Raw genomic sequence first — 26,921 nt, 5'->3', positions numbered from 1 at the left:
TTCGATTGAATGTATCAACTCTACTGGTTGGGCCCTTCCTCCATGTGTGATCTTCAAAGGGAAGGTCCATATAGAGGGTTGGTATCAAGATATTAAGCTCCCACGCGATAGTAGGATTGAGGTTAGTCCTAATGGATGGACTACTGATGAGATAGGCCTGCGCTGGCTTCAAAATCTGTTTATTCCTATTACTGCTGGTCGTACAACTGGAAGCTATCGTCTTCTTATTCTCGACGGCCATGGTAGCCATCTTACGCCTCAATTCGACCAGATATGCAGTGAGAATAATATTATTCCTATCTGTATGCCAGCTCATTCTTCTCACAAGCTTCAGCCTCTGGACGTGGGCTGCTTTGCGCCTTTAAAAAAAGCGTACGGGAATTTAGTGGAAAAACAAGCACATTTAGGAATCAATCATATTGATAAGCTTGATTTCCTAAAGGCCTTTCCACAAGCTCGTGAACGCGCTTTTCAAGCAGAGACTATTCAGAATAGCTTCGTAGGTACTGGTCTGGTCCCAATTAATCCAGATAGGGTGCTCAGTCAGTTGAATATTCAACTAAAAACCCCTACACCACCAGGCAGTCGATCAACCAATTCAGCGCCTAAGACACCGTACACTACGAGGCAGCTTGAAAAGCAGGCATCTACCGTGAAGCAGCTACTTAAAACGCGTACGCAAAGCCTTTCATCTTCGCTAGAAACCCGATTTGATAAGCTTATTAAAGGTCATGAATTACATCTTAATGAGCTTACTCTTGCACGCGAAGAAATACGTGAAATACGCGCTTGTCATGAAAAGCAGCTTCAAAAAAGAAATCGTTCTACTAGGCAGCTAGCTATTACAGAGGGATCAGCTATTCAAGAGGGTCTAGAGCGATTTCAGTGCGAGAATGAGGTCCATGAACCTCAAGATGCGCTTCCTATAGACCCAGCGCTTTCTGCAGTTGGGCCGCACGTGCGAGCGCCACCGCGCTGCAGTGATTGTCATAATCTAGGACATAGGCGATTGCAATGTCCTAATCGAGTTCGTAATTAATTTTTGTACAGAAATGCAATTGTTTAATTGATAAAGGTTCTAGTATTTAGCCCATGGGCAGGAATTGGCGGGAAGTGCGGCGCTCGGTAGTGAAATACATTACCTCGTGGAACAGTTATTAGACGCTATCCCCCTTCTTACAACTTTCCATGAGCAGCCATCTTTATGTTCAATCTTTGTACTAAACCAGCAATAATACGAGCCCCTTACTCCTTGTACAATTTAATCACCTCCCTCTCTCGCCTCCGTGTTGCCCCCCCAAAACTAACTGGCATCGAAGTACCCTTGAGTGCCATGTCAGGTATGACCGAAATGACAGCAGCAACTCAATACTGCAACCAAGATGGTAAGGAAGACTTCGGCGACTTTGTGCGCAATGAAGACGAGGAAATGGACTTGGAAGAGGTTGCCGAGCCCTGGGACAAATATGATAAAAAGAAAACTCCAGATGTCTTCTATCCCATCCGCCTCGGAGACCTGATCAATGAGAGGTACCTGGTAGAGCATAAGCTTGGATCCGGCGGCTTCTCGACTGTCTGGATGGCCAATGACCGCCAAAATAACAGAGACGTTGCCCTCAAGATTATGTTTGCGGGAGAATCGGGTGAAAAGGAAATCCGCCTGCAGGACGAAATCGTTCGGAATGTGCGTGATGCCTCTCATTTTGTGACGTATCTGGAAACCTTTCTACTTCCGGGAGATAGATGTCACCATACGGTTCAAGTATTTCCCTTGATGGGCCCATGTCTTTACTGTCCGACCGTGATAAAAATGTCTATGACTACTCGCATGTCCGCCGCTCGGCAATTGCTAGAGGCGTTAGAGAATTTACACGAAGCTGGAATTGTCCACCGTGGTAAGTGACACCAGCAACCTGTTCTTTTCTTTATTCGCCTATATACTGATGTTTATTCAACAGATTTGAATGAGAGAAATTGTATGTGGGGAATGGAACCCCTCCGCCATCTGCCCAGGAGTGCTAAATACGAGGCACTAGGTCGGCCATTGAAGCAAATGATACCGGTGGACGACCTCTGGAAGCAAGGAGAGCTCGTTGGACCTGTTAAAATCCCCCAAAGCTTGCGCACAAAGAAATTCTATCTCGGTGACTTTGGTCTGGCGAAGAAAGTTAGCGACCCCGTGACTCCACGTGGCTATCCACCATTGCAATATTGCTCCCCGGACCGCCTGCATAGAAAAGATCCCAGTCCTGCCTGCGACATGTGGAGTTACATGATCCTCTTTTCGGAACTTTACCTTGGCAACGTGCCTTTTTCTACATTTTTCAATGGTGGGATTATTGGTGGTTTCGTGATGTCTTTAGGTCCTCTGCCCGAGGAGTGGAAGGGTCTGTATACTCACGTAGAAGGCCGTGATTCCTGGTATGACCAGAACCAAACTCCCAATCCCAAATGGACTCTTGAGTCAAGAATTGCAAGTCTTCGTCCTGACGCCGACTCAATGGAGCGAAGCCATGTGCTTTCCATTATGTCTCGTGTATTCACTTACGACCCGGCGAAGCGTCTGACCGCAACCCAGCTTCTGCGAGATCCTTCGTTCAGAGCTATCATGGAAAATCATGGTTGTTGATACCAAGTTCTTTATGCTTTCTCTTTGTGCTTTTTGGGATTGACGGTTTCGCGGCGTGGTCTCGCTTCACGTTTTCTTTATCCTAAGTTGGAAGCCTAACCCTTTTTCTTTTATGGATGTTAATCAAAGCGACCCTTCTTTGTTTTAGAAATACATTAAAAATTTTCGATGTATTCATGGCCAAGACCAAGCATAATCTATACATTAGTAGACGCCGAATTCGTCCTCGGCAGGAATAACGCTGTTGCATTGAGTATTATTTTATGGCTGACTGAGTGATGTAATGGTTGTGGGTCCCATTGGAAGAAACAAGCAGTCACAAGCAGTTACTGCATCAGACCTGGCACATTCATCCGTGGTGAGTGAATACGCTTGATAAAATCAATTAGGAAAACCTACGACCTGGTGAGAGAGACACTCTATCCTTGTCCTTATTTATAATTCACCGTTTTATCTGATGAAGGTACTAATGGTATTGGGTGAAGGCTGGGCGCCTGTGGAGAACGGAGAAGATGAATGGCGGGGGATTTCCGGTCACATGGTTACTTGGGAATTCTTACTTATTGAATAAGAATCCCCGACTCCAGCTTTTGCTTGACATTCACCTTTATCCGAATACTAGTCAAAGCTCTGGAGAACAGATAGCCTATCACCATGGTTTATATCGAGCCGTTCTACGTTGACCATGTGGGTGGTTTGTCGTCTACAAGGGAAACAATCTACTGACTTCTATCTAGTGGATCGCAGACCACACCAAGGCTGGCGTCAAGCATAACCTTGCGAATACCAACTCGCCTCCAGTATCGGTCAAAGACCTTGAAGCATTGCCAGAACATGCTCCGGAGAACAAAGATTGATTCTCGGCGATTTACTCCAAGCCCATGGACTATAGCACGTCATTCAACGGCCACCCGGACCTCTGCGCCAGGATCGCGAATCTTTATTCAGGCAATTGTTCTAATGTAGTGAATCCCGAAAATATCCTGACGACGCCGGGTGCCTCTCTTGCAAAATTTCCTTGTGCTGTGCGCGCAGCTTGGACCAGGAGATCATGTCATTCTCCCGTACCCGACCTACCAAAAATTTCAAGTCGTGCCAACCACACTAGGCGCAGAGGTCAGTCTCTGGCATGCCAAACCTGAGAATGGTTGGCAGCTTGATATAGAGGAACTGAAGCAGCTCATTCGGCCCAATACCAAGATGATCATTGTCAAATGAGTTGACGAGAATGACTGACTAGTCTCTGACGCTAATGTCTGCTTATCACCCAGCAATCCACAAAATCCAACGGGTGCCATCACCCCAGCCGCCACGCTGAAAGCCATAGTTGATGTGGCGGCCGCGCATGATATCATAGTCTTTAGCGATGAGATTTACCGACCTGTTTTCCAATCTTTGCCTTCAAAGACCAGGGAAACCCCACCTCCCATGCCGTCGTTCGGATATAAGAAGACTGTGGCAACGAGCTCCCTTTCAAAGTCCTACTCTTTGGCTGGCATTCGCGTGGCTTGGTTGGCTTCTAACGACTCGTCCATCATCCGGCTGTGCGAGAATGCCCGCTCTTACTGTCTTATCACAACTGGCCAAATTGATGAGCACATCGGCACCTTTGCTCTTGAATCGTAACGCATACAAGAGATCGTTGCTCGTAACACATCGGTGGCGGAGAAAAATGCTGCTATCGTGGATTGTTTCGTCAAGGAGCATTCTTCTATTGCCGAGTGGGTGAAACCCGTTGGAGGTCCGATTGGATTCACCAAATTTACCAGGGGAGGGAAACCCATCGGTGATGATGCGTTCTGCCATAGAATATATGAAAAAAGAGGGGTGTTGATTGTACCAGGTAACAGTTGCTTTGGGGCTAAAAGAGACTTCCCTGGATATGTGCGTCTTGGATTTGGCGTGGATACCCCATCACTGCAAGCGGGCCTGGACGAGGTGCGTGCGTTCATCGCGGAAGAGTGGCATAGTTTGCCGCTGGCGACTGTTGACTAGATTGTTTGGCCTGACTCCTTACCTGATCTATGATATTTGATATTACTATACCACCCACCTAACAGTTTACTCGACCTGTGCGACGATCTTCCTGCTTGTGGCAATAAATTGAGCCGGGAAAATATAATCATGAAAACTAAGCGGAAGAAAGACGTTTCTCTATAGTCGTCATCTCATCAATCGGCCCCCGCAAGTTCTCAGGGTAGTCCTGATATGAAGCACTGCCAAATGGCCTCCGACGAATGTATTCAGGTATTCACGGACACGAGCAATAATCTGCTGCCCTTCTTCGTGGAGCAGATGGACCGCTTCGCCGTTGCTTCCGTGCTGCACAAGACCTGTAACACCGCCTTTGACCACATGGTGAACGTGTTTCAGAAGGCTATCATAGTCGATTGACTCGTCCTCGTTGAAATAAGTAACGAGCGGTGGGTAGATACCAGCGGGTGGTACGTGCGACATGGCGGAGGTGTAGAAAAAGTAGGGTGAAGTTGAGAATGGTGGATGAGGAGATTTGGCTTGAACGTACGCGATTACTTCAATTTTAATTCAACTCTAATCAACTTTTTGGTGACTTCTCCAATCTCCACACCCTGACAAGTATAGGTGACCGATGACAGAATTTATAAGAGCTGAACGTGCCCATTTCCATCCCCACACTCCCCTCCATCTAACACTCTCTTAGGATGCCTAGAGGTCGCTTCAAGAACCTCCTTTCGGTAAAAAGCCCACCGAGATTTAGTTCTGTTATTTGTCGTTCATATTGTGAATTGATATTTCACACCCTTAACAAAATTCCCAAAGTATGCTATCCTCTCGGCCGAAACAGTTCGAGTCTTTGCTCAAAGACAAGGCGCGGATGGATCTACCGCGTGGAGACTCGGAGAAGTGCACGCTGAGGCCAGTTCCGGCCACGTGCCTTACATCCCACCGTTATCTCTCAGTGTGATCTATCGAGGGGTACTTCGTTGCCTCACTGCTAATACACTATCTGTCCAGACCTCAAAGTTTCTACAGGTACCGAGCCACAGTGAGCGGCACACCGCGATTCTCCCCAGGCCATTCCGGCCGCACCCACCGATCCTTTGTATAGCCTGGTGACCGCATACGAAGCGGACTCGTTAGAGGACAAGGTTTATCTAGGAGTTGGCGCGTACAGAGACGAAAATTCAAAGCCCTGGATCTTGCCAGTTGTGCGGAAGGTAAGGCGAGCGGGAGATTCGATGAGATTGAACTCAAAGATTTGCTGACAACGAATAGGCCACGGGCATTCTGAATAAAGATACAACGCAAGATCATGAATACCTGCCCATTGCCGGCCTTCCAAAGTTTACCGGTGCAGCTCAGAGCTTGGTCCTTAGGACCGACTCGGTCGCGATCAATGAGAAGCGAGTATGTATCCCTTGCGTCGCCTGGGGTTGCAGATCGTCGAACTAACATCCCTTCAAGGTTTCTACTTTTCAAACAATCTCAGGTACCGGCGCCGTACATCTCGGTGGACTTCTCATATCGAAATTCACGCCGCGACCGAGTCCACTGGTTTATATTTCTTCGCCGTCATGGCTAATCCATGGCTAGGTGTTCGCCACCGTCGGCTTACCCGTACAGCACTATCCTTACTTCCGCAAGGATACCAAGACCTTTGATTTCAAGGGCATGACAGAGACCCTAAGCTCCGCTCCGAAAGGAAGTATCGTCGTCCTTCATGCCTGCGCCCACAACCCGACGGGGCGTGGACCCGACGGAGGACGAGTGGAAAGAGATCGCGAAGATCATGAAGGCCAACGATCTCTTCCCGTTCTTCGATTGTGCCTACCAAGGCTTCGCGACGGGCTATCTCTCGCAAGACAACTTCGCCATTCGATACTTTGTCGACCAGGGATTCCAACTTGCCATTGCTCAATCATTGGCCAAGAACCTGGGTCTCTATGGTCAGCGCGTCGGGGCTTTCCACTTCGTGACCGCGCCGGGCGCAGATGCGCAATCGACGACCGCACACGTCGCATCTCAACTATCTCTTCTCCAGCGATCGGAAATCTCGATTCCTCCCATCTTTGGCGCACATATTGCCTCCATCATCTTGAATGACCCGCAGCTGTTTGCCGAATGGGAAACAGACCTGTTGACTATGCCGGGTCGCATCATGAAAATGAGAAAGTGCCTGAAGGAGGAGCTGGAGCGTTTGCAGACTCTGGGTACATGGGACCATATTGTCAATCAAATTGGTATGTTTAGCTTTACTGGATTGACTCCGGCGCAGGTGCTCGAGCTGCGTGAGAAGTGGCATGTTTATATGGCGGAGACGGGCAGAATTAGTGTGGCTAGGTTGAATGATCGGAATGTCGCCTACTTTTCTCGCGCGGTAGATGATGCGGTTAGACGAGTTCTATAGATATTACTTTTCTTTTCACTTCCTTTTTTAGTCCATTTTGTGCACGCTATATGAACTGGACATAGGATGGGGGTGTTTACATCACAGTGGAAAATGAACATATTGAGCAATAATACAGCCCAAAAGGATTATGCTACAGATATGACCTTTCTGAAAGCCGTCACATCCAATATAATGGGGCTAGGAATGATTAATGAATCGATCTTATTAGCGTGCGGAGTAGTCCGTATGCAGTCTCCAAAAAGGACAATCCCCATTGCTAGTCGTATGATTCGCTCATCAGTTTAAGTCTTGGCCGAATAGATATTGCTCTCTTACTAACTCCACCACGACTAATAGGTCCAACTAAGCATCGTTATCGGTCTTATGGAATCCATCACGGAGAAAGTCACCGTATCGAGCACGTGAGCGGGCATCACGGCAGCTGTACGATCTCCGGCACAGTGCGATATGCAATCCTATAGTATCCTGGACATTATAAGTGAAAGGTCTATCGATCTTTGCATCCATCTTGATCCGAAGCCATTGTGTTCGTCAAAACAACAACGCAAGATGGACAAGGGAAGCAAAGTAGTCATTATCGGAGCTAGCATCTTCGGTCTTTCCACGGCCTATCAGCTCGCATCCGAAGGCTATCGGAATGTGGTTGTTCTTGACCGACACATGCCACCGGTAGAACGCATTTTCTCAATTTGAACTCCATGAAGCTCACACTCCCAGGACCCGGACGGATCAAGCTCCGATATCTCGCGTTATTCGATTCGACTACGGAGACGACGACTACCTAGACCTTGCATACGAAGCGTATCTAAAATGGCGAGATAATCCTCGATACAAGGGGATTTACTTCCCCGCCGAGTACATCCTGGCTGGAAAAACGAGCCCCTGCAGACAAGACTAGATCACGAAAACAACAGCCGCACTAGACAGGAAGAAGCTCCCTTAGTCGAAGCCCGAAAGTGTCGCATCGACCAAGAGACAGTTCCCCGTGGCCATCAGTTTCTTGATGACCCTGCCCAGGACGGTGGAGAAAGTCTTCTGGTTTGCCATGACATGTATGTCTCTTAACCCACGGGAAAATGTCTAAGTCGCTTACGGGAAAACAGCATTTATAAGCATCTTTACTGCGACTGTGGTCTTGAGGGTTTCAGTTGGAGTGGAAGCCAAGGGACCGATATAGAACGACGTGGCCAGAAAAGACAGCTTCTACAAGGCGTTTCTGGCTATTACAAACACTACCTTTGCGTACAGTGAGTCAAACCCCCATATGGATTCTGATGTTTGATTTAACCAGTTCCTCAGTCGCCCATATCGCCTACTTCGATTTCATGTCCGAGACGAACGAGCCCCAAAACTATCCCAAGTCACTAGCACTATTGCACATTGTCGAGACGACACTATACCTTGTCAGCGCGCTGGTAATCTATTATTTCGTTGGTCCAAACGTGAAGTCGCCAGCCCTCTCTTCTGCCGGGCCACTTTTGAGAAAGATATGCTACGGCATCGCTATTCCGACGGTCAGTATAGTTTCTATCATAAACCATATTGCAATTTCAATCTGACGTCTTACAGGTTTTGATTGCCGGTGTTATCGCAGGCCACGTCGCATGCAAAACCATCTACATTCGTATATTCCGCGGTTCAAGCCATTTGCATAAGCGCAGTCTTATATCCGTCGGCTCGTGCGTTGGAATTGCCTTGACCTTATGGGTCATCGCCTGGGTTATAGCAGAGTCGATTCCCAGTTTCAATAGCTTGTTGAGCCTTATCGTAAGTTATACCGAATGACTCTCGATATGACCCATTGCTAATAATGCCTCCCAGAGCTCTTTCCTCTGCAGTGTGTTCAGTTGTAAGACTCCCTTCCTAAGTTAATTGTTTACTTCAACTGATTCATTCTCATAGACATTCTTCCCGCCATCTTCTGGCTGCATATCAACAAAGGCCGCTATTTCTCCACGACTCGAAAGAGCGTGCTGACAATAGTCAACCTCGGGATCTTGGCTATCGTCTCCGCTATGGTAAGAATCTCTTCTCCTTGTTTTTGACATTCTTTCTTCTTCCTAACTGATACACGTTTCCAGTGCGGACTCGGACTATACATGTCTAGACGGTCCCTCAACGAAATCACGACGAATATCAGCTGGTCATGCGCGGATAATTCCTGATGTATTAGACTGGTAGTAGAGGGTGATAGACAGTATGGGAGCATCACACATTTGATCGCCCAGTTCCTGTTGTATTCTGTTCTATTATTCATTATGTGTATGCAACTTCTTAGCGATTTCTGAGAGAATTATAAATTGAATGAATTGTTGCATTATCATCATTCATCATGATCTAGAATTGATGTGAACTCAAATTGCATCGTGAAGCAATATATATTTATTGGAGCTTGCATTCCGGTAATGCAAGAAAGAAAAAAAAAAAAAAAAAAAAGTTCAAAGAAAGAAATTATCCAAAGCAAGAAGGCAAGTTAGAGAGAAGGGAAAAAACGTATATTTATGCTTGCACAAACTCAGAGGTGTCTTAAGTGTGATCTAGGAAGAAGCACGATCTTGCCAGATAGTTCGGAGATAAGCCATGTTACAACTGCCCAACTCCGTCTCACTCAAATCACCCAATCGATTAACATTTCCTCCATCGACAAAGCAGCAGTTACTGTTCTACAACCCCCGTGGAACTCTCCGATCAAACCCTAGAGGGACATCGCGAGCGATCCTCAAACTCATCGTGAACTCCACGCCCTCCGACATCGCCAGCTCGGCGCGTTCTTTGGCCATGGACCAAGTATCTGGCTGTCTACTAGACCTATTACGGTTCCCATGACCGTCTTCCTCCTCGCGAGTCAAAAGACGAACCGAATATTGCTTGAAGAGCACAGCGACGACAGCGCAGAGCTCAGCCAACCCAAACTGCTGCCCCAGACAGCCGCGACTGCCGTCGGAGAAAGGAAGAAAAGAGCCGGCCAGCGGGGTCAGAAATCTCGACTCGTGCTTTTTTTTCTCGCTCGCCTCCCCGCTGGCGTCCGCGTGGAGCCATCGATAAGGGTCGAAGTCGCGGTCCTCCGCGCGCCGGGGCCAGTAGCGCGGATGTTGGTGGGTAGCACTCGTGTTCACGAACGCGACTGCCCCCGGCGGTAACAGATGAGATTCGCCGCCGACACGAATGGGAATTCCTGATGAATGGAGTGGGACGCACTTGGGCAGGACAGGCAGGAGCGGGAATAGACGCAGGGCTTCGTGGATCACAGCGCCGACAAGACTGTTTATGAGGACGCGGTGGTGGGTATCATAGGACCAGCGATCAGGAGGAGTGTCTCCGAGAATGCGATCTAGGTCCGCCTGCATCGCGAGTTGGACTTTGGGGTGACAAGCCAGCAGGAGGATGATGAAGGTGAGGGTGTTGGCGTTGGCTTCGTGGCCGGCGAACATGAACATGAAGACATTCCCGTTTACTTGAGCGGGGGACAATTTGGCCTTCACGAAGCGGTCTGTGAGATGCGTCCAAAGGCATCGCGGACGCCGGCGAGGTTAGGTTAATTGGTCCTTTGTTGGGATTTTGACGGGATGAGGAGCATCTTACCAAGAAGATTGTCCGCTTGGTTGGAGTCCTTGAGGTCGGTCTCGTGGAGCTCCGCCTCTTTGGATATGCGCAGATCCTGCATGTACCGGTCAAGCTCTTCATACGCCGTGATCGCTAAGCGATGGTTCCGAGACGGCGACCATCCTGTTGCGCCTATCGGTCAGAATAGGGAAGAGGGTGGAACACTGAAAGGATCGGGGAAGCGTTGCATACGAAGGAGCCACCCAGGGCATACGAAGACAGTTGTATAATGGTCCAGCAGGGCGTGCATGGCCTTATTATAGCCAAGGCGATGTCGATCCGGTCGATCCTCTTGGAACTGCAACGCCTTGACCAGGTCCGTCTGCCCTTGATTCCCGAAGCATATCTGACTGAGCAAGTTTAGTGACAGTCGTGCCGTCAATGATCGCAGCCGAAGATAGGCTGACTGCTGGGCCAAAGCTAGGCCCAATTCCTTACCACCCGCAACTGAGAGGGTGAACACATTGCGAATCGTTGAGTGTGTGAAGAACGGAGCGGAGATGCGACGGTAGAGACGCCACTCCGGTCCGTCGGTACCAGAGATGGTCGGGCCGAAGAGATTCAGAACGCTTAGCAAATGGGCGGGCTTGCCAAAACGCTGATCATGGAGAAGTTGCGAGGAGACATCTGCGTCACAGGTGTAGAGAATGATAGCCCCTGGGGAGACTGCTAGGAAGGTGTCGGCCTCGACTCGAGCGAAGGGCTCGTAGCCATTGTGCCAGGCCCTATCGAACTGCAGCAAAGGAAGCCAATGCTGCGTCCAGGATAAGGGGAGAAGCTGGAGAACGGGCAGCAAGAAGGGCTGACACAGAAGCCACGCCCTCCCGAGAAAGGAACAGGGGACAAGCACGTATGGAAGCCCTGTGGACCGGGCCAGAGCGATGTGAGAGACCAAGCTTACCAAAGACCATATCCCGAAAGCGATCGTTGGAACTGCCAGGCCCAGGAGCAAGGACAACATGGGGGGCCAATTGTGTAGGGTGGCACTGTAGCAGACGGCAGGTAAGATGTGGCCATCGCAACTATTATCTATTTTCGCCTAGATCAGTCGCTCGCGCCTTTGCATGCATGTCAGACCCACAGTACCCGTGCAGTCCACGCTACTCTGTATGTATCCTCATGAAGACCGACGCAGATGCGAGTCAATACGGGGTCCAAAGTAAGAGGGACATGCATCTTCACGGAGTTATCACTGAATGAGGAAAGGATTTGCTCTCGCTTAGCATAGATAGGCATGGACTCTTCAGTACTACCCTGTCGAATGTCAACCACGCTTGCCGCATCTTACTTGTCACAGTCCTTCGCTGCTTAGAGGGGGCTGAAAAAAACACTGGAACTGACCCTGCGTCTCAATGCATATAGACGATACAAGGTCTCTCTGTTATGACGACGATCTCTGACAGTCAAAGCCAGCATGAGCACGGTGCAGGAGCCTTCTGGGCCTTCGCTGGTGACCTCGTCGCTACTGGCCGTGGCCATCGTCTTTCCCATCATAGGCACGATTGCGGTGTCAGCGCGACTCTACGGCAACCTCGCCAAGCATCGAAAGTTGTTTGTCGATGACTACATCGCCGTTCTTGCCCAGCTGGCGGCATGGGGCATCTCCATCGACATGTTCGTTGCCGCTGCGCTGGGGGGCGTCAACAACGCCAGCACCGACGTGCTCTCTGCGACCACTATCTTCTTAAGGGCACTCTGGATTGAGGGGTTACCCCTCATCACCAGCTTGGTGTTGGTCAAGACGTCTTTGTTGCTGTTTTACCGCCGAATATTCGTCACTCCGGCTTTCAGGCTGGCCGTCTGGATATACATCGGCATCCTAATCGCATGGGGTATCGCAATATTTGTGGTAAATCAAAATTCTTGCCAATGTTCAAAGGGATGAAATTTAGACTTACTTTAACCTGTTAACCTAGGCCCAAGTACTGACCGCGGACCCGATCACTGCGGCATGGAATCCCATGGCAACGAATCCCCTGCGGTATGACTACAACACGTACTCTATTGCCTTCGCAGCTATGAGCATGACCTTTGACGTTATCGTGCTGTGCTTTCCGATTCCCGTAATCTACAAACTGCAAATGTCTACAGTGCAGAAGTTCCAAGTCCTCGGCATTTTCTGGCTAGGCATCTTGTGCGTCCCTCTTGAGCCCCATTTGAGAAAGAGATGCTAATGCTGATTTCTTCCATTCCAGTTGCTGCATTTCCTCCGCCATCCGCTTCTACTATATCTATAGCGATATCCGGAAATCGGTCGCTAATTTGGGGGCCGACCGCTATACCTCCAGCGCGACGGCCACGACCTGGGCTATTATCGAGCCCAACATGAGTATCTTGGCCGCATGTCTCCCGACGTATGGCAATATGTTTGGTATAGGCCCAGCCGTGCGCTCTGCTTTCCGCAGCCTCCGTACTTTTATGTCTTCGCGCGGTGGCAGCGGCCGCAACGGGGGCGGAAATAGCAGCGGTGGTGGCTCGTCGCTGGGCTCTCCATGGTCGCTGGGGAAGGGAAATTCAGTCATCATACGGAGCTCGGCCACAGGGGAGTCATACTCTCCCCGGCGACCCTCCAGCCGAAACAACTGGCGGCTGCTGGGGTCCGGGAAGGGCGACGACACGGACGTGGAGCTGGGAGAGCGTGTGAGTTCGGATCATGTCCCTTTTGCTTCGGATGCGCAACGCATGAATATCTCCGTCACTCGGAGTCTTTCGCAATGGGAGTCCCCTATTCAGGCGGAGACACGGCGGGGTGTATGAGGTGGATTGACTGGTCGGTTAATTGGGTTTTATTTTCTGCTGTGTGTTGGCAGGTGGGCTTTGGCCTTTGGAAATCTACATAATTCGCGGTTATACTAGTAATGATAGTTGCTGTATATACAGTCTTCATCTACGTGCACAAGATCATCTCAATGACACGGCATACCGACCAATCAACTCTTCAAAAGACGTGGACTCGCTAGAGCGGAGAATGACTCTGATCCACAGGGCTATAATCGGGGTACGGAGTAAGTTGCGATAGCTATCCTGCGCTCCTCCCCTAAGCACTAAACCTCCACGAACCACGATTCAGAAGACAACCAACAGAAAGACTTTACAAACTCTTCACCTCCTTATCCTGCAACACAGCCACGGTCCTCTTCACCGAATCCCTGGCCATCATGGCGTTCTGCCAGCGCGAGAAATGCGGGAACTCCGCCGGATTCCAAGCATGTTCACCCGTGCGGCCGGCCATGAAGAACGGGATCTGTAGATTCCACATAACGAACGCGAGATCGGCATAGGTGCACTTATCGCCGACGAGCCAGTCTCGATGGGCCAGGACCCCGTCCAGCACGCCCGCGATGCGCTTGACTTCGTTACCGTAGCGGATCTTGGGGCTCTCAAGGTCGTCGCCGTGGAACTTCTCGTGGAAGAGATTGAACCTACATTTGGTGATCGGCGATTAGTTCTAGACAAGGAGGGAGTGGAGAGTATGGAGTAGATCGAGGTGAGGGGGTGGTGGGTTGGTTAGTGGGGACGAGCGGAAGGACGAGGCTTAGACATAGCTTACCAAGCAGACTGGCCGAAGTAGGGACCTTGGCCCGAGGCTTGAAAGAAGGACCATTGGAGGAGGTGGAGTTTCTCCGGCGCAGTAGCGTAGGAAACCTTCTGGTCTCGGTCGTATGTCTCGACGAGATACTTGTTTGGGCGTTAGCTTGGGTTGGGGAGGGGTAGGGGGCGACGATGCATGAATGTACATGAATGATGTACAGTACAAGAGACAGCATAGACACGTACCTGGACTATCGCGCCAGATTCCCACAAAGTGACATCCTGGTTAGGGTCGTAGATTGCTAATTCCGTCCATGTCAGCGAGAAGCAAAGACGGGACTAGGAGATGGAGACCGACCAGGAACTTTGCCATTAGGATTAATATCCGTGAAAGGCTTCTGCTTGAGACCTTCCAGCTCGACAAATTCCGTCTCGTAAGGGAGGCCGAGCTCCTCCAGGATGACCAAAACCTTCGAGGGATTGGGGACCTGGTCTAGTAGGAGACTGAATCAGTTCTTGGCCCGAATGCGAGAACGAAGGAAGGCGGCTTACTCCTCCAGTAGAGTTTAATTGGCTTCAGAGACATGACGTTCGGTTGGGGGCTGTTAATTGTGTGGGATACTGGACAGTAGACTCGGTTCTGGCGGATTCGGACCTGTCGACTTAATATAGCGACTTGACGTGGGGGGTAATCAATCCTGGTTCCGGACTGCCCCCTCGTTGCATTCTACATGGCATACGATGATGCATAGGACGAAGAACCCAGAGTGTCTGTATCATTGCTATACAGCGACTGGCCATTCTGGCTAGTGGCCCTTAGGGCTTACGACCAACAGTCGAGGTCTTTGTGTCGATGGGGCTTGCGGGTCATAGAGGATCAGAATCCATGCCCCTGAATATGTATCCAGATTCCAGCGTTACATCGTCCCAGCGCGTGGGTCACACGGATCGCGTGCCATAGCTTGTTGATCCTTGTCGATAGCGGGAAGAACCGCACTAATTGAATTAATAATAGCGAGGAGGAGGTTGGCTCGATGGATCACATCTGAATATACGAAGTCAGTCCATACAGGAGGCTTGTATTGCGGGACAGATAGAATACGGTAATGATACAGCTGATAACATACTGTGTATGATGTAATGTACTGTATTTAGGGCATGTATGTGCACACACGCATTGTATGCGTACATCTTCCACTTCTTCCAAGAACACAGTAATGATTATATCGCAGGAAAACCCTTGACTACCACTCTAAATCTGCTTACTGGCAATATCTCGCGCTACATAGATCTGACCGAACAAATCCGTCACGTCAATGAACGCCTTGATGCGCCGGGCCGTCGGCCCGTCGACCTCGCTAGAAAGACGCCCGAAGTACAGCTGCATGCATTCCTGCTCGCCCGCCGCAATGTCCAGGAGAATCTGCTTGCGAGGGTCTTCGTCGCCTGAGACGTCTTCTTTGAACTCATCAAAATCTAAACTATTTAGATTTTCCTCATCGGCATCGCGCCGACTGGACCCGTAGTCGTTGTACTGCCGACAGAGCGTGGCAAGATGCAAGGCCATGGCTCGGGCAAAATAACGCGCCTTCGCGGTTCCAAAGCAGTACGGCCGATCCCGGCTGGCCAGGCAGCAGAAGAACGCAAAGGAATAGGGGCAGCTGGTATCGTTGGCGCCCGTCGTGCGAACCCAGTCAAAGTACGCCGGACGCGAGGCGATCCCCTTTCCAAGGTCCTGATTGTCGCGGTTGTGTGCGATGTGCGCCAGCAGGAATTTATGCAGCTCGTTGGCGACTTCCTGCTGTGCGAACTTCGGAGTCCGTGTCACACATGGATGTTGTCGCACATGTTGGATATACTTGCTAATGACGTCCGTGGGTTCTTTCGGGGATGGAGTCGGGGACTCGTTTCCAGAGTCTGATGGCACGGGCGTTGGCTGTAATGCATTATTCTCGACCTGAATGCATCCGCTATCTGTCTTTATTGGCAGGTCAAAGCATTCAGATTTGATCGTAGCGGTGAACTGGGATAATTGGCCTTCCGTCAACCGCGCGACATCTGTCTCCATGTATTCGTCGGCTTGATAGTTCAGCATGGAGATGACCATCATGTCCCACATTGTATTGCCCGCAAGGGGGAACTCTGTGGCGGCATTGACGCAGCACCAAGCGGCTGGGATGTACTCGATGTACTTGTCCTCGGTCATGCGCATTTCGTCCCGTGGGAAGATATCCAGACGAACAGTCTTGAGCAGCCGCGAGTACAGCCTCGCTTCCATGACGGCGAGCAGGAGCGTTTTTGCCGGTGTCTGCTGAAAGAGCGGCAGCCGTCCGAAAAAGGTGGCCATAACTTGCAGCTTCCTGCCTTCTGCAGAGAACATGGCGACGACTTCAGGCGGCCACGGTCTTTCATCAGCGGAGGCACTCATGGCCGCCAGACAGTACGTCTCGCAGAGGATGGGCAGTCTGTAAGTCACCTTCTCAACCCAAATGTAGTCCCCTTCCATCCAGTCGCTCGCATGTGCCTGGAGATAGTCTCGGCCACGGTCTAATGCTGTCTGAGCCACCTCACGAATGTTGTCGGACAATGGTAAGTCCAAGATAGAGGAAAGAAGAAGCACGCAGTATGCTGTCCTCTCCGAGGAGCTCCCCCAGGATCCGTTGACTGACTGACGAGTTAGGGTTCGCGAGAGTAACTGGAGTAAAACAATAGGCAAGCGCAGCGTGACAAGCTCGTGGGATAGGTCGAGAAGCTGGCCCTTGCTCCAGAGGTCGAGCAGTTGGGTCAGCGCATCCGCCAAGAGCATTTCACTGTACTCTGAGGCCAGGTTCCATTTATCGAGAAGCTTCCCGTCGTCCCAACCCGACAGGATGAACCGAACGGCCTTTTCAATCTGGGTGGCGTAAATTCCGGGGTCTGGCGTTTGCAGTAGAGCAATCAGAATGTTGGCGTTGGCGCTGAAACTCGGGTTCCGCTCCAGCTTGTATGTCTGAAAATGGCTTGACGCCTCGAAGTGCTTCACGAGGGCAGAAGGGCTCACTTTGCTGCCTAGAAGGGTTATGGCGAGAAAGGCTCTTGCCGTGTCGTCTGCGTCCGCCACGAAACCCGGCGCAAAGCCCAGCAGTCCTTGCTGCGTCTCGAACAGATACATGAGATAACGATCGATGGTATCCAGCATGGTTCTATCGAAATCATCTACCGTGAATCCATTCGAGAGGAGCGTGGAAATTGTCCACGATGCTTCGAAGACAGGGGCGGGGAAAGCGCTGGGCACGCCACCAGACGTGCCATAACTCCGGATTACATTGCGGAGGTACTGCTCGGCGGAATTGTCCCAGCGGGTGCTCTGAATCAGATATGCTGCTGTTGAGGCCGGCGAGCCCAGCATACCGCCGTATGATGTGCAATGATGTGCCAGCTGGTCGAAATCTACTTTCCCAATCAACCCTTCCAGAGAGTGAAGCAGTGTCGTCTGGTGCTTCCCAGTGACCATCTCAGGCACAAATCGGGCCATCTTGTGTCCATGCAACTCCATTAGCATGGATTTGCCTGGGAAGTCGAAGTTGATGCTTTGTTGTGCCAATTCGGATAGTAGGCTAGGCACAAGAATCTCGAATCCAACATGCACGGTGGCGCCAACATCCCATTCCTTCAGTGCATTTGATAGGAAGGTAATTGCCCGGGAGATTCGCCCATCATACACTATAGCCTCTTCATTCCAAGAACCGTAATGTTCGTCTCCAATTGAAGCCTTGTGAGCTAGCAAAGACAAAAGACATGCTAGCGTATTGAGGATCTCATCAACAGGAGACGGGCAAGCGCCCCAGGACCCGTCCTCGCGTTGATGGTGCAGAACGAACGTGAATGATTCTGGGAATGCCCATTGACCAGAGCCAGTGGTATCAGGCTTCGTGACCATGGACAGCCACGCCGTGTCATAAAAAGTAATACTGAAGTCCCCAAAACCGGATTCCTCTCCACAGCCCTTAGAAATCCTCTCTACCACCTCCCGGGCTCTTTGAGTGAGTTCGGGGGCTGCCAAATCTAACTTTCTTCGCTTTTCAGGACCCATAGTGTCAAGGGCTCGGTCTGCTTTGTTGGATGTTAGGATAACGGGTGAGGCTGTGATCTTCCCGGAACTCGGACAGATTATCGAATAATATTTGTAGTCCCTTTACGGCCAATGGTGGCTTATTCATGAAAGCCTCCCTGGTAGTAGTCTCCACTATATTCACTCCGAACGGAAGCCTCGCGACAGCTCGCCGTACCCAGGCAGCGTATTCCGCGTTACAAGCTCATACGAAGTATACCCAACATCTTCACAACCTTTTCACCTGTTAGCGAGGGTCTTTCCTGCATCTAGACGAGAGGTCCGTGATTGCACTAAATAATTACCTGGTGTGTGCGTTAGTGGGGATAGGGGCCAATATCCCGCCTATTCCCACCTATTGCACGGGTTATTCCGCCATGCTAAGTGCATAATGCACTAGTTCGCCTAACTGAGTAATGTCGCGAACCACCTTCCAGACACCAGGGAGGTCATAAGGTCCACAAATTACATACGTGGGAGGGGGGACAATGTTGGTATGCAAAGTAATCTACTGTAAATGCACTCCGGACTAGTGCTCACATTCTGATTGTTCAAACTCGCGGCCCTGCGGCATCTAGCGGGGTTTGGCCTCTGGTCCTGACGGGCTCGAAGAGAGCCTCGACCTGTCCCGCAACGGACCGACAAGCATACATGATCCCTGGTAGCATGGTCATTTACGTTGTGCAAAAACTGATAAGACCACCCCAAGCAATTCCCTTCTCCATCGGTGGTCAACTACCTCCACGCAAAACCCACAAACATCGTCGACCATGGCTAATGCAACAAACCCGTTGTTGCTCTCGCATGGGTCCTATACATGGATCCAAGAAACTTCAATTCCATGGTTCTACAGTGCCCCGGCCCTCTTTCTTGGCTGGTATCTGTTATCCTGCGCGTGGAGCGGAATCTTTGGCTACCGAGTGCCTGTTTTCGGCATCAAAACATCATGGGAGCCGACCATGGTATCGAACTTCCGGTTCTTTCTGCGGGCTGGAGACGTCTTGGGTGAAGGGTATCGCGCAGTATGTTCCGTAGCCCAGTCGATGAACTCATGAGCTGACCTCTCCGTGGCGACAAGTGTAAGGACAAGATCTTCCAATTCCGACGAGCCGACACAGACATGCTGGTCTTGCCTCCAAAGTATGTCGACGATATCAGGAAGCTGCCAAACCATGTGGCCAGCCCGACAGTGGCTCATGTGCACAATCTCATGGGCTCTTCAACCAACATGCATATCATTCTTCAAAGCAACCTGCATTTCCGCACCCTCCAGCTGAAATTGACCCCGAACCTGAATTCCTTGACGGCGCCGATGCAGGACGAGGTCAACTATGCGGTGGAGAAGGAACTAACCACGTCTGAAGGTCTGCCATCTTCTCCTTCCATGCGGTTCTCCTGGCGAATACTAATAGAACAACAGACGAATGGGTCACCATCAAACCTTATCACACGGTCCTTGACTTTGTGGCCCGCGTCAGTGCTCGCATCTTTCTTGGTCTGCCCCTATGTCGGAACCCTAAATGGCTCGAGGTGTCGACCCAGTTCACCGAGAACGGTATGCCTTCCGACCTCTCCTGAACCCATTGTTTTCAATCCTAATTGTAGAGCAGTTTTTGTCTCCCTTGTCTTCCTGCGGCTGTTCCCTATCTGGACCCACAAGCTCCTCAGCTGGTTCATGCCCTCGTCTTACCGGGGAAATGCATACGTGCGAAGAGCCAAGAAGCTGCTTGTCCCCGAAATCCTGCGCCGAAGGGAGCAAGAGAGTAATGGGGCCCAGACACCAGAAGAGAGCAAGAACAACCTTCTGTCCTGGATGATGGAGATTGCTACACCCGAAGAAAGCAAGCCTGCGTCCCTAGCGCACCTAGAGGTCGTTCTCTCACTCGCCTCCATCCACACATCCCAGATGAACGCAGTCCACGTCCTCTACGACCTCCTCGCCCATCCGGAATACCTCGATCCAATCCGCGAGGAGATCAAATATGTCGTCATAGAAGAAGGTCCCTGGATGCAGTGGCAGAAGCCAGCATTCTCCAAACTCCGCAAGCTCGACTCCTTCATGCGCGAGTCCCAACGCTTCAATCCACCAACCCTTCTATCCATGCACCGCGTGCTGCTCCAAGACGCCCAGCTCTCCGACGGCGTCCGCCTCCCAAAGGGCGCACACATCAGCATGGCCGTCAACGACATCCAAAACGACCCGGCCGTGACCCCGGAGCCCGAGAAATTCGACGGCTTCCGCTACTACCGGCTCCGGGAACGCGAAGGAGAGGGTCATCTTCATCAGTTCTCGACCACGCAAGAGCGGGTTCTTAATTTCGGACATGGTCAAAACGCGTGCCCGGGTCGCTTCTTCGCTAGCTTGGAAATCAAGATTATTCTGGTTCGTCTGCTCATGGACTACGAGTTCAAATTCAAGCATGGGAATAAGCGCCCCGAGAACTTGCGCGCCCATGAGTTTATCTTCCCCAATCCTGACGCGGAGATCCTGATGCGGCGTCGGCCGGCGTCGGAGCGTTTGCAGCTTTGAAGAGGAGTTGAACTGCAACAGGAAGTAGGCATTAACTGGGGCAAAAATTAAGAGAGGTGGCAGTGTGAATACGGAGAACGTTCTCATTTTTGGTCGCTTAATTCTGTAGTTATCTTGCAGTTGACTGTGAGCCGTCCAATTGTCGTTACTCTCTGTTGCCCGCGATGAAGACCACTATACAGTATATGCCATGACAAAACTACCAATGAAATGCCACAATGAAATGAAATGAAATGCTGACACGTTTATGCGCCATTATTTCGTCGGGGTTAATCTCCAATTCAATATAGCCATGCTATAACACCCGCCCCGGCCAGACCTATGTCCACCGCCCGCCCCTGGCGTAGACAAAATGAAGTGTATAGCGATTTACAAGTTCTGACATGATTTGAGGAAGTATAATACAAAACCTCGCTTAGAATATACGGGCTGCATGGGTTCTATGCATTTACTATCTACATATAGTAAGGTGATCGGCGATTCCGAAAGAGCCTGTAGGACCTACTAGATAACAAACCAAAGTACACATCTTGTTCGGTTGCATTGCAGTAGTAGCGTCTAGCCTCCTGCAAGTCGCAATCAAAATACCGAAGTGGACGCGCTAGGTGCATTAACTACGGCCCCTAACTCCAGTGTATGTACGTGCATCGGTATTGTCCACCCCCTCCGTGATTTCGCCCCCAAAAAGCCCATTACCGAAATTGTAAGATGAAAGCGTACCGTATTTCTGCATACGGGCCAAGACGAGTGAGCCCTAAGTTCCTTGCTCATCAGACCACGTAGAATCGGGCTTGGCCAACACGCGCGTGTCTAGGGCATTAATAAACATTGGTTGGTGTCGCACTGCTCTAGGTCTGATTACATTTCCTCTCAATCGTAGGGATCAACAAACACCCCTTGTTGGAGCCCCGACTTTTCTCAATGGCGCAGCTCTTGCGGGTGGTCGCGCTGGCGATCGCCACCAGCGCGGCGGCTCTGTCGCGGGACTGGGAGAACGGTGTGTGCTTTGCTGGTTATCCATTGGCTGGTTCTCGATCTTTACTCTGACAATTTACCATGAGGGATAGGTGGTCTGTTTGGAGGTGATGCGCTGTCGTCAATGAACTTGCCCCTTTTCCTATCCGACGTTGTAGGTGCCTCCCACTCACCCAGCAGTTATAAGCCAAGTCTAATGAGGAATGAGTCTATTGTAGCTAGGAGAAGCGAGGAATCCATGGCATGGTGTCGACCCAGCAGGAGATCCTCCGAACACTGGCGTGACACGCCGCTACGAGTTCGACGTCTCGCGGGCGTTTGCATCTCCGGACGGGTTCAACAAAAGCGTGATCCTGATCAATGGGCAGTTCCCAGGGCCGATGATCGAAGCCAATTGGGGCGACATGATCGAGGTGACGGTTACAAATAGCATCGACAGTCCGGATGAGGGTATTACACTGCACTGGCATGGGCTCACGCAAAAGAAGACCCCATGGTATGACGGCGTCCCGGGCGTCTCGCAGTGTCCGATCGCCCCTCGTGGAGGAAGGTTTACCTATACCTTCCAAGCGGATCGGTATGGCTCCAGCTGGTATCATTCGCATTACAGTGCACAGTATGATGACGGACTCTTTGGCCCACTCATAATCCATGGTCCTTTGCAGCCGGAAGTCAAGTATGACTTCGACCTGGGCCCCGTTATCATCTCGGATTACTACCACGTCGGCTACTATGAGATCATGGAACGGAGCATACACAAGCCCCCGGGAATCATACCACTGGATAATAATCTCATCAACGGGAAGGGATCGTACAATTGCAATCATACCAGCACGGACACGAAATGCCTGCCTGGCGCCGGATTTGAGAAGTTCAGATTTCGCTCCGGGAAACGGCATCGTCTCCGATTAATCAACAGCGGTGCTCTCGCCAACCAGAAGATCAGCATTGACAACCACGAGATGACAGTCATCGCCAACGACTTTGTCCCTGTCAAACCCTACAAGACCAAGGTGGTCACATTGAGCCCCGGTCAGCGAACGGACGTGATCGTGCACGCTACCGGCTGCGCCACCGATGCCGTCTGGTTACGCTCCGACATGGACATGGTCTGTCTCCAGAACACGGCGAGTTTCCAGACCGCGCGTGCCGCCATATACTACGAGCTTGCGAACCCGGGGCGATTGCCTCAGACAAAGGGAACGAGCTGGGAGAGCAACGACTGCCGCAACGACCCGTTGGATCGCACCGTTCCTTATTACCCTCTCAAACCGCCAGTCCCCAGCACCACGCAGACGGTGACCATCACGGCGGGCCTGAACGAGACCGGCTTTATGGTAATGTTCATGGACGGGTCTTCTTTCATGTCCAACTACAACCAGGCCGCTCTGCTCGCAGCCCAGGAAGGCAATGTCAGTTTTCCGCGCCAGCGGAATATATACGACTTCGGGTCCAACTCCAGTGTCCGGCTAGTGTTTGAGAACGCCTTCAGCACATTGCACCCCATGCATCTGCACGGTCATGACTTCTGGGTTCTGTCCGAGGGACCCGGCCGATGGAACGGAACTATCGTCAATCCGGAGAATCCACTGCGTCGAGATACCCACCTCATGATGCCGGGATCGCCGGAGGACCCGTCGCATTTAGTGCTGCAGTGGGATCAGGATAATCCGGGGGTCTGGCCACTGCACTGCCATATTTCTATTCATTCAAGTGCGGGCATGGTGATTCTGGCATTGGTAAGTGCTCTGATCTTAACGCCTTCTGCCATTCGATTTGTTCCTCCTTGCTCACTTGTGTTTTCTAGGAACGACCCGACGATATCGCCAATCTTCCTATCCCGGGGGCCATTGCCAAGGATTGTGAGATCTGGGATCATATTGACAAGTCGGACTATGCTGAGCAGATTGACTCTGGAGTATAAGGGTGCCACAGGGGTAGGGTTGTGTATTCGTAATGTCTTATTATCCGTATCCGCTGGCTTACTTTGTAATACTGTTGTAAAACGATCATTACTTTCATAACATACCATCATTGTATCGTAAATACTTAGAAGATACCATACAATACCCACTGCAACCGAGTACATACAGTACTAGCCAGGAGACTACGAGGCTACGAGGCTACGAGGCCACAAGCCTTTCGGCCCAAGAGGATCTTCGATCTGACACGTAAATCCCCCCAATCGTCTCAATCCTGACTCTCTCTCCAGTCTTCACACGTCCCTCTTTCCTCCCGCCTCGTGTCTAATCATGGGGGTCGTCACTCTCCTGTTGTTGTCCGCTCTACTCTCGAGTCTGGTCAGTGCCCATTCCTCCACCCGCGTAGACAGATTGCCCTTGCTTACTCTCCCAGGCCTCGATCGGCTATGTGATCCGAAACCTATGGTTTCACCCGCTAGCCCAATATCCAGGGCCGCTTCTATGGAGGGCCTTCCGGCTCCCCTTCCTGCTGGCGATGATGCAAGGGGAACTGCCGCATCGCATTCGGCGCTTGCACGAGCAATACGGGAACGTGGTCCGCGTGGCGCCCGATGAATTGTCCTTTATCGACGCCGCGGCCTGGCGCGACATCTACACTCGAGGCCGGGACTTCGTGCGCCCCGACGAGTACAAAGACCAGCCGCCGGGCAAGACGGCAGCAAACCTGATCGCCTGTTCCGAGACCAAGCACGCGCAGTTCCGTCGGATCCTGGCGCCCGGGTTCTCGGAGCGATATGCCGCGGAGCAGGAGCCGTTCGTCCAGTCGTACATCGACCGGCTCTTCGCGAAGCTGGACGAGCGCTCCGATGTCGATGTCGTGGAGTGGATTAACTACCTTGCGTTTGATATCATTGGTGACCTCACCTGGGGTTCCTCGTTTGGATGTCTAGACGGACTCACGTACCACCCGTGGATTCAGACCGTCAGCCAGTTCAAGGCGGCTATTATCGTGGGCGGGCTGAAGTTCTACCCAGCGGTGTATTCGTTCCTCATGGCCATTACCCCGGCCTCGGCGTTGAACGAGGTCATGGAGATGTGGAAGGTCACGGAGCAACAGGTCCGCAAGCGCGTCGCGAGCGGAGTGACCCGACCTGATCTGGTCGGCACGATGCTTCAGAGTAGCAAGGCGACCGAGGGCGAGACTATGACCCCGGAAGAGATGGAGGTCAATGCGATGATGATCGTAGCGGCCGGTAGCGAGTCTATCACCACTGTTATAACAGGTGTGATCAACCATCTGCTCCGAGACCCAAAGACGCATCAGACTCTCGTGGACATCCTTCGAAGTACATTTACCTCTGAGAAAGAAATCACTGCCTCATCGCTCAAGAACATCCCTTATCTCAATGGGGTCCTCAACGAGGGAATGAGACTCTGCCCGACCATCCCGGACTCCATGCGCCGAAGAGTTCCTGCCGCCGGAGCCACCATCGCAGGCCGGTTCGTTTCCGGAGGCATGGTTGTTTCTGTTCCACCCTGGGCGACATACCGCTCATCTCGCAATTTCACTCGCCCTAATGAGTTTGCCCCGGAACGGTGGCTGGATGGTGGCACTCGGAGCGACGAGTTCCAGGGTGACGTGAAAGCGGCCTTCAATCCTTTCTCGCTGGGTCCGCATAACTGTCCTGGACAGAACCTGGCATGGCTGGAGCTACGGCTGATTCTTGCACGGTTGCTCTGGAGGTATGATCTCTCCACGCCACCGGCGACGGAACTTCCTGAGTGGGAGTCCCAGGGGATCTGGTGGTTCTGGGATAAGAAGCCGGCCATGGTGCGCTTCCAGCGGATCAAGTAGTATTCCTTGTTTTCACGGTCGTGAAGAATATATTTGTGGGTTAATGAATGCTGGATTTATTCATTGTGGTCATGGAGAATTGAGAGCACGTGCTCTCCCTTGCCCTAGGCTCCTCGTCCTATTTCATCTACCTTGGAAGATGCTCTGATACGACTTCTTGTTTACCTACAATTCAGCGGAATAAAAGGTTACAAGCTCTATCAAACATGTGATCGAGAAAGATGCAATGCAAGGAGTTCAAATCCCAAACGCAGGAGGCAGGAAGGTACCAATTTTATATATAAGTTTCGTACGATACAGACTCTACATTATCCATACAAGAGGATAACAAAACTTCAAATATCAAATATCAGCCAACAATATTAGGGACCTTTTGAAAGAGGTAGATCAAAACCAACCATCCTGTGCCATATTCATCTGACTACGGTGCTTGCTATACCATTCCAATACCCGCCCATCCGCACAGCTATCAAGAATATCGCCCTTGACTTCAAGATATTTCCTCATCGTTTTTATCCAAATGGTGACTGAGATTCTCCAGGCCGAATTTTCGACCTGGTCGTTTTCGGTAAGAAGTACTTTGATCAGGCTTTCAAGTAGAATCGCTTCGAGTGGATAGAGAAGGTTCCTGTACACATCATAGTCCCGAGAATCAGCTCGAAGCCCAACGGTGGGGAAGGTATAGAAGTAGACATTCCTGATCATAAATTTATTTGTGAGTAGGACAATTTTCAGGGGACAAAATCTCACATTTTCTCGTTGGAACTCAACAATCTATCAACTTAGATGGAAGGGGTTTGGGTGTGGATGACAAGAAAGATGTGATATGTGTGGTCGGGGTAAAATTTAACTGGCCACACGAGGTATCGTGGGCGCTTATACGGGATGACAACCCCGCTAACGAGGGAAAGACCTAGTTTCCCACCTACAGGCCGGCAGTGCACTATAAGTATAAAATTCGCTCTTTAACTACTTTCTTCTGATATCTCTTGAGATATACAGAACTCATATCAATGAAATATAACATCTGATTCCTCCAAATTTCTAAAAATGGTGGACAACCAACAAGTTTTGGCAAGGTTCGGTACTTGTGTCCTTTTACTATAATCGCACAGCAGATAAATTCGGCTACCAGAAGCGAGTTACTTGATGCGAGCGGGAATGCATCAAGCTGCACACCATCGAGAGACGTACTCCCAAGTTTCGACAAGTTTCAAGACCGTCAGGACGATTCATCAGATAAAGGATCTTGCACGACCGTATCGAACATGCCTGACACGATGATCAGCCAACCCAGCGAAGTTCTTCGTCAATCCATAAATACTGGGGCCATGTTACTTTACCCTCTTGGGGAGTTTACCCATCGTGATCTGTTCCATTCAGACGTGCACAGAAT

The 26,921-nt window shown here is 50.9% G+C and overlaps 9 protein-coding genes across 9 annotated transcripts; 6 read left to right on the top strand and 3 right to left on the bottom strand.

The window, feature by feature from the left end:
• Nucleotides 1-1,342: 1,342 nt before the first annotated feature.
• Nucleotides 1,343-4,255, top strand: KD926_011634 (uncharacterized protein; the record flags this gene model as incomplete). The annotated part of the gene is made up of 4 exons (XM_053096147.1): nt 1,343-1,895; nt 1,959-1,976; nt 2,037-2,624; nt 3,870-4,255. The coding sequence occupies 4 exons, from the start codon at nt 1,343-1,345 to the stop codon at nt 4,253-4,255; spliced, it is 1,545 nt and encodes a 514-aa protein (XP_052959645.1).
• A 505-nt stretch (nt 4,256-4,760) lies between these two features.
• Nucleotides 4,761-5,086, bottom strand: KD926_011633 (dihydrodipicolinate synthase; the record flags this gene model as incomplete). Its single annotated transcript, XM_053096146.1, has 2 exons — nt 4,761-4,832; nt 4,889-5,086. 2 exons carry the CDS (start codon nt 5,084-5,086, stop codon nt 4,761-4,763), a joined length of 270 nt encoding a protein of 89 aa, XP_052959644.1.
• Nucleotides 5,087-5,429: 343 nt separating this feature from the next.
• Nucleotides 5,430-9,184, top strand: KD926_011632 (putative aspartate transaminase; the record flags this gene model as incomplete). The annotated part of the gene is made up of 13 exons (XM_053096145.1): nt 5,430-5,567; nt 5,683-5,826; nt 5,885-6,016; nt 6,312-6,986; nt 7,356-7,420; nt 7,737-7,874; nt 7,934-8,071; nt 8,123-8,266; nt 8,311-8,533; nt 8,589-8,786; nt 8,841-8,868; nt 8,922-9,037; nt 9,101-9,184. The coding sequence occupies 13 exons, from the start codon at nt 5,430-5,432 to the stop codon at nt 9,182-9,184; spliced, it is 2,223 nt and encodes a 740-aa protein (XP_052959643.1).
• A 498-nt stretch (nt 9,185-9,682) lies between these two features.
• Nucleotides 9,683-11,583, bottom strand: KD926_011631 (cytochrome P450; the record flags this gene model as incomplete). Its single annotated transcript, XM_053096144.1, has 3 exons — nt 9,683-10,509; nt 10,602-10,754; nt 10,815-11,583. 3 exons carry the CDS (start codon nt 11,581-11,583, stop codon nt 9,683-9,685), a joined length of 1,749 nt encoding a protein of 582 aa, XP_052959642.1.
• Nucleotides 11,584-12,036: 453 nt separating this feature from the next.
• KD926_011630 (uncharacterized protein) lies at nt 12,037-13,379 on the top strand (the record flags this gene model as incomplete). Its single annotated transcript, XM_053096143.1, has 3 exons — nt 12,037-12,471; nt 12,539-12,756; nt 12,818-13,379. 3 exons carry the CDS (start codon nt 12,037-12,039, stop codon nt 13,377-13,379), a joined length of 1,215 nt encoding a protein of 404 aa, XP_052959641.1.
• A 334-nt stretch (nt 13,380-13,713) lies between these two features.
• KD926_011629 (Ent-kaurene synthase) lies at nt 13,714-18,225 on the bottom strand (the record flags this gene model as incomplete). The annotated part of the gene is made up of 7 exons (XM_053096141.1): nt 13,714-14,044; nt 14,173-14,300; nt 14,400-14,455; nt 14,512-14,646; nt 14,706-14,755; nt 15,075-15,198; nt 15,420-18,225. 7 exons carry the CDS (start codon nt 18,223-18,225, stop codon nt 13,714-13,716), a joined length of 3,630 nt encoding a protein of 1,209 aa, XP_052959640.1.
• Nucleotides 18,226-19,013: 788 nt separating this feature from the next.
• Nucleotides 19,014-20,773, top strand: KD926_011628 (cytochrome P450; the record flags this gene model as incomplete). Its single annotated transcript, XM_053096140.1, has 4 exons — nt 19,014-19,265; nt 19,322-19,607; nt 19,664-19,798; nt 19,854-20,773. 4 exons carry the CDS (start codon nt 19,014-19,016, stop codon nt 20,771-20,773), a joined length of 1,593 nt encoding a protein of 530 aa, XP_052959639.1.
• A 921-nt stretch (nt 20,774-21,694) lies between these two features.
• KD926_011627 (uncharacterized protein) lies at nt 21,695-23,672 on the top strand (the record flags this gene model as incomplete). The annotated part of the gene is made up of 4 exons (XM_053096139.1): nt 21,695-21,770; nt 21,841-21,902; nt 21,967-23,487; nt 23,556-23,672. The coding sequence occupies 4 exons, from the start codon at nt 21,695-21,697 to the stop codon at nt 23,670-23,672; spliced, it is 1,776 nt and encodes a 591-aa protein (XP_052959638.1).
• A 328-nt stretch (nt 23,673-24,000) lies between these two features.
• KD926_011626 (cytochrome P450) lies at nt 24,001-25,525 on the top strand (the record flags this gene model as incomplete). The annotated part of the gene is made up of 2 exons (XM_053096138.1): nt 24,001-24,048; nt 24,104-25,525. 2 exons carry the CDS (start codon nt 24,001-24,003, stop codon nt 25,523-25,525), a joined length of 1,470 nt encoding a protein of 489 aa, XP_052959637.1.
• Nucleotides 25,526-26,921: the final 1,396 nt, after the last annotated feature.

The sequence above is a fragment of the Aspergillus affinis genome (assembly GCF_023601865.1).
Source record: "Aspergillus affinis strain CMG 70 chromosome Unknown NODE_9_length_501208_cov_87_169129, whole genome shotgun sequence".
Classification (NCBI taxonomy): Eukaryota; Fungi; Ascomycota; class Eurotiomycetes; order Eurotiales; family Aspergillaceae; genus Aspergillus; species Aspergillus affinis.
Note: the sequence above shows the minus strand (reverse complement) of the source record. Positions and strands in the feature narration are given on the sequence as shown.